We start from the raw sequence: 6,087 nt of genomic DNA on the forward strand, positions 1-6,087 counted from the left end.
CAGTCAGCGCTCTTAAACGGCTGAGCCATCTCTCCAGCCCCCTGATGAACTTGGGTGACATCATGACCCCATGTGAAGTATTTTTGCTTTATGATTATGAGCCCTCACACATTAATCACACCTGATTGTCACAGTAGCTCTACAGAGATGTCACCTCTGTCTTATATCCCAGACCCAGTGGTCTCCCACAACTAGACCACATCACCCCCACCCTTCCTTCTGGTACCAGAGAATACCTGTCTCATACCCACACAGATGGAAGGAAGGTGATAGGCGATGTTGCTAGTGGGAAATCAGGGGACCTGGCTTCTCTGTCCTATCTCTTGTGACATATTGCTTCTTGCATCTCAGGTTTCTTAAAGTAGCCTAGCCAGAAGGGAGGGAAGCCTACTCTGAGGCCTTTTGGTTGGAAAACCCCGCCCCTCCCTTCTCACCTGGGGCAGGGGTGGCAATAATAGAAATGTCCTACATGTCTGGGCCTGTCTGAGCCTTCCTCTTCAAACCCAGTGAGCAGGGTGCGTAGGGCCGCCAAAGGCTGAGACTGAGGCTGCTCCATTTGGGAAGGAGAGCCTGCTCTCCTGTCTACTGTTCCCTTGGATTTCTCAGACTGGCTAGATGAACTGGTTTGAGCTTTTAATTGTTCATACGCTGATACATCAACTGTCGTCGTCGTCATCATCATTGTCTCTTTGGACATCTTTTCTGTTTTTGGCATTTTCCCCCCAGATGTAAATATGCCTGATCATGAGACCACCGACCTGATTAGCATTCACTGCCAGCTTCACGCAGCTTACTTTACACCCAATGCTTTCCAGAATGAACTGATCCATCTGCCCTTGCACAAGCCGGCCCAGCAGGGTAAAGCTGGTGCATTGTGGCGGTGTTCCTTCAGGATCATAGCCTAGCTCCACCTGTCCTTTTTCTAGGATGTACTTTCCATCCGTGATGGAGCCCGTTCTTACTTGTACTCTGTTGAGGTTCGCTGGATTGTTCAAAATCACTGTCAAATAGTTCCCTGTAGTGACATTGTAGGACCAGAAGAACGACTCATCCAGAGTATAGGCCTTCTGCGGGGAGTGGGTATCAGAGAACCTCATATCTGTATAAACAGTTCCACTGAGGGTATATGGATCAGGAGGATCCTTTTCGTGGCCTACTAAGGTCTTGTTCTCAAAAGTGAGGTGAGTCAACCTGTGGTAAAAGAGAAATGGTCGGCAGAGGATGGAACTTTGCTGGCCCAGGAGGGTGCGGAAGTGGAGGAGCAGCCAGCTGAGAGATCGCTCCTTGTGGAAGAGGAGGAGGAAGTGGGCCAGGAGTGGAAGGTCCCTGCTGTGGAGAAGTTTGCCCAGGAAGCCCATGTTAGAGAACTCGAGGAGCACCCATGTGTTGGGCTTCCTGTAGCCCACCTTCGAGCGAATGTGGTTGACAAAATTGGGGGCACAAAAGACATTGTCCTCTATCAAGAGGAAGTAAGTGGAGAGCTTCGTGGCAAAGCTCATTAGGAAGGCATGGTCTACATTCTGCTTGGAGTAGACCTGCCCCCGAGAGACCTCGTTCTGGGTATCGTTCACAGCGGGGTAGGCATCAGGTGGGGCGTGGATCAGTAGCAATTGCCCTGTCAAGATCTGGGCCCTGTAGAGACTTGAAATCCGGATGATAGTTCTCCTGATCCAGGTGGGGTCAGAGTCAGCCAGGTGGACCAGCACTGTCATTTGTTTCTGCTCGGATGTGGACGAGGTGTGGTACAGGGAGGCCAGTGTATCCAAGAGGCCATTTGGACCCTCTCGTGACTCTGAGGTGATCCCCACTGTCAGCCATGCTGAGAGGTGAAATAGAGACAACTGTCAGTGGACGGTAGTGATGAGAGTGTTCAAAAAGATTAGAGAAGCCAATGGTGAGACTCACGGTGAGGCAGGACGGGAGCCTCACCTTGGTACTAAGGAAGCAGAGGCAGGAGGACCATGAGATCGGTATGGGCTCTAAAGCACAGTGAGACCCCATCATAAATAAAACAAACCCTAGAGTACTAGAGAGTAGGCCCTCTCTGGAGAGGTGGCTCATTCTCTGGTCTTGCAGAAGACACTAGTTTGGTTCCCTGTACCCGTGTTAGGAAGCTTACAACTGCCTGTAACTCCAGCTGCCACATTCAGCACCTCCTTCTGGCCTCCATGGACACTGACCCACACATGTGTGCAGACTCACTCACAATCAAATCTTAAAGATCAGAGGATGCTATTTGGGATGTTGTTCTTTTCTTTACTTGGCAAAGCCTGCACATTTTGCTACTCTTTCTCTCTCTCTCTCTCTCTCTCTTTAAATAGCTCTAGAGTTCTGTTTAAAGATCAACTTATTTATTTTTATTTATTGTTTTATTTTTACTCATTTATTTATTTAATGTGAATTGGTGTTTGTCTGTATGTAAGTCTGTGAGAGTATCAGATCCCCTGGAACTAGAATGACAGACAGTTGTGAACTGCTATTTGAGTGCTGGGAATTAAAAGAGGGTCCCCGGAAAGAGCAGTCAGTGCTCATAACTTGCTGAACCACTTCTTTGGATCCCATTCTTAGTACTCTTAAATGTGGTCAGCAGTCCAGAAATTTTAGCCTCATCTGCAACTTTATTAGACCTACAGAATCCTGAGGCCATCTTCAGAATATGTTTAAACTATATCACTTGTATATATTTAAGACTTAAAGAAATACCAAGCTAATTGCTGCTGTATCCTTCTGAATATTTTTTTTCTAAGAGCAGGTTTTTGCTAGGCATGGTGGCCTGTGCCTTTAATCCCAGAACTTGGGAGGCAGAGTGGGGTAAATCTCAGTTTGAGACCAGCCTGGTCTATACAGTGAGTTCCAGGATAGCCAGGGCTACACAGAGAAACCCTGTCTCAAAAACAACCAACTGGGCTGGAGAGATGGCTCAGCAGATAAGAGCACTGACTGCTCTTCCAAAGGTCCTGAGCTCAAATCCCAGCAACCACATGGTGGCTCACAACCACCTGTAACAAGATCTGACGCCTTCTTCTTGAGTGACTGAAGACAGCTACAGTGTACTTTCATATAATAAATAAATTAATCTTTAAAACAAAACAAAACAACAACAGCAACAAAAATCAACCAACCAATCAACCACTACCACCACCAAGTCAAGGTCTTTCTGTGTAGACCTTGCTGCCCTGAAACTCACTTTGTTGTCTAAGCTGACCTTGAACTCTCAGCAGTTCTCCTGCCTCAGCCTCCTAAGTGCCGAGATTGCAGCTATGTGCCAGCATGTCCAACCCTTCTTACTCTTCTTAAACCTGAAGCTTATGGCTAAAGATCTTGATAAATATCTGCTAATTGTTATGGTTATTATAATTCCTTCTGCTTTAAGCCTTTCAGCCAACCTATTTTCCCAATGGTTCCTTTAAAGAAGATACATTATTAAAAAAAGAAAGGAAGGAAGAAAGAAAGAAAGAAGAAAGAAAGAAAGAAGAAAGAAAGAAAGAAAGAAAGAAAGAAAGAAAGAAAGGAAGGAAGGAAGGAAGGAAGGAAGGAAGGAAGGAAGAAAGAAAGAAAGNGGAAGAAAGAAAGAAAGAAAGAAAGAAAGAAAGAAAGAAAGAAAGAAAGGAAGGAAGGAAGGAAGGAAGGAAGGAAGGAAGGAAGGAAGGAAGGACTTTTTCTAGAATCCAGGAGTCCAAGGCTTTTCTATTGTTCTCGTGCACTGTCTTGGGTTTTGCCAACGTGACACAAGCTACAGTTATCCAGAAAGGAGGACTATTAATTGGAAAAAAAAATGCCTTCATAACTTGGGCCTGTAGGCAAGTCTGTGGACGTTTTCTGGATTAATGATGAGTGTAGGAGGGCTCAGCTCCCTGTGGGCGGGGCTACCCCGGCAGGTGGTCCTGAGGTATGGAAGAAAGCAAACCGAGGAGACAAGCAGCAGCCCTCCATGGCTTCTGAGTCAGCTCTTGCCTCCAGGTTCCTGTGAGTCCCTATCTCAACTTCTGCATGTGGAAGCTGACAGAGCTCTTGCCCCCCACTTTGGTGCTCAGATACTCACACACCTGGGAGAGCACCCCAATCTATGCTGTTCTATTTCCCCAGCCAAGGATTTTTACCCCAGTTCTGCCACTTCTGACTGTGTTGTTGCCTAATTCCTTTTGCCCCTGAGCTTAGTCCTAAAACCCATAAAACGAAAAGAATTTGGGCTCAGTGATCTAAGACTCCTCTGCCTCCACTATTCTTTAATCCAGTAATTGCTCTTTCTTTTTTTTTTTTTTTTCGATACAGGGTTTCTCTGTATAGCTCTGGCTGTCCTGGAGCTCACTTTGTAGACCAGGCTGGCCTCTAACTCAGAAATCCACCTGCCTCTGCCTCCCAAAGTGCTGGGATTAAAGGCGTGCGCCACCACGCTCGGCCTTGCTCTTTTTTACAGTGACTAACTTTATTTTTTTCCCCATCAGTGATTTAATCTTCCTTTTCACTGATATATTTTGTTTAGTCATTGAATTCCTCTACCTAAAAATGCATGTAGGCCACAACTTTTTTTTTTTTAATATTTCAACTAATTTCTCTTCCCTTTTATTTATATGCTCTAAAGCTGGGCATGAGAGTACATACCTTTAATCCAAGCACCTAGGACATTGAGGTGGGAAGAGCTTAATTCAAAGCCAGCTTGAGATACGTAGTAAGGAAGAGGCAAGCTTTGGCTACATAGTGAGACCTTATCCAAAAGCTTGACATGCAAGAGGACCTGAGTTCAGTTCATAGCGCCCAAGTGTAAAAGGATTTTAATCCAGCAACATGGCTACTCTGGCTGGAACACAGAGGCAAACAGATCTCTGAGTTCGAGGCCAGCCTTGTTTAGGTAAAGAAAAGCTTTGGTCCAGGCATGATGGTGCGTGCCTTTAATCCCAGCACTCAGGAGACAGAGGTAGGAGGCTATCAGAGTTCCAGTCATTTTGGTTGAGTCTGTGAGCTGAGAGGCAGAGCAGGAAGACAGAGAAGGGTTGAAGTTGATTCAGTTAGTTGAGTTCAGTTCAGTCAGTCAGTCAGTCAGTCCAGTGGAGTTGAGGTCAGTTCCATTCAGTTCATGCAGTAGAAACAGTTGAAGCCAAAGAATGGGGAGCCAGAAGATTAGAACAAATTGCTGGAGTTAGTTTGAGGCTAAGCAGAGCAATTCAGTGAGAAGCTGAGAGAAGCCAGTTTGAATCAGTCAGCTTGGAAAAGATTTTGAACCAGAACAGCTGAGTTGAACCAGCCAGCTAGAGTTCAGAAAGAGCGAAAAAGGGTGAGCTTGTTCAGCAGTAAGCCTCTGAGATGACAATTATATGTGACAAATAAAAGTTACATTCACACACAAGCCATGTAGCTCACAATACCTGCAACCACAGCTCCCAGGGATCCATACATATTCCTATACCATTGTACATGTACACATGTATATTTGTATATGTACAAAAACCAATGGCTGAGGCCACCCACTCCAAAAAAGGCCACATGAGAGCAGGAGAGATGGCCCAGTGGTTAAGAGTGCCTACTGCTCAGAGGAGCTGTGTTCAGTTGCTAACACCCACCTGGCAGGCTTACAACTGCCTGTAACTGCAGCTCCAGAGACTTTGATGCCCTCTTTTAGCTTCTGTGGACACTTGTACTCCTATACATATATCCATAGACAGAGACACATGCATTCGCTTAATTAAATATAAAATATAATGCACTGTATGATGGTGCATGCCTTCAATCCCAGAACTCAAGAGGCAGAAGCAGGAGGATCTCTTGAGTTCAGCCTTGTCTACATAGTGAGACCATTTTCCAAAACGAACAAACAAAAAGCCACGGGATCATCCACTCCCCACCTCCACCCATCCCACAGGAGGCACACAGCCAACCATTCCTAGGACAGAATCATAATTGCAGATTGAAATGTTAAGTTACACAAGGGAGTTATACTACTTGTTTACCCAAAGTGAAGACGTATGGTGTGGCAGATGAGAGTCTATACAATGTAAGATGAAGAAATATAATATGTGATCAAGATATTGTTTCTAAGCTGAGCGTGGTGGCGCACGCCTTTAATCCCAGCACTCGGGAGGCAGAGGCAGG

The 6,087-nt window shown here is 45.7% G+C and overlaps 1 protein-coding gene across 4 annotated transcripts in view; it reads right to left on the reverse strand.

The window, feature by feature from the left end:
* Positions 1-612: 612 nt before the first annotated feature.
* The window catches only part of LOC110296853 (alpha-1,3-mannosyl-glycoprotein 4-beta-N-acetylglucosaminyltransferase-like protein MGAT4E), a 9,482-nt gene continuing 4,007 nt past the window's right edge, over positions 613-6,087 (reverse strand). For 3 of the 4 annotated variants that reach the window (XM_021165651.1, XM_021165644.1, XM_021165661.1), the window contains one exon: positions 627-1,819. In XM_021165651.1, the coding sequence (XP_021021310.1) occupies positions 657-1,819 (1,163 nt within the window). In that variant the 3' untranslated portion in view covers positions 627-656. Of the gene's footprint in view, positions 1,820-6,087 lie in introns of all 4 variants that reach the window. The other variant, XM_021165667.1, reaches the window with a different exon arrangement.

The sequence above is a fragment of the Mus caroli genome, chromosome 1 (genome assembly GCF_900094665.2).
Source record: "Mus caroli chromosome 1, CAROLI_EIJ_v1.1, whole genome shotgun sequence".
NCBI classification, from domain to species: Eukaryota; Metazoa; Chordata; class Mammalia; order Rodentia; family Muridae; genus Mus; species Mus caroli.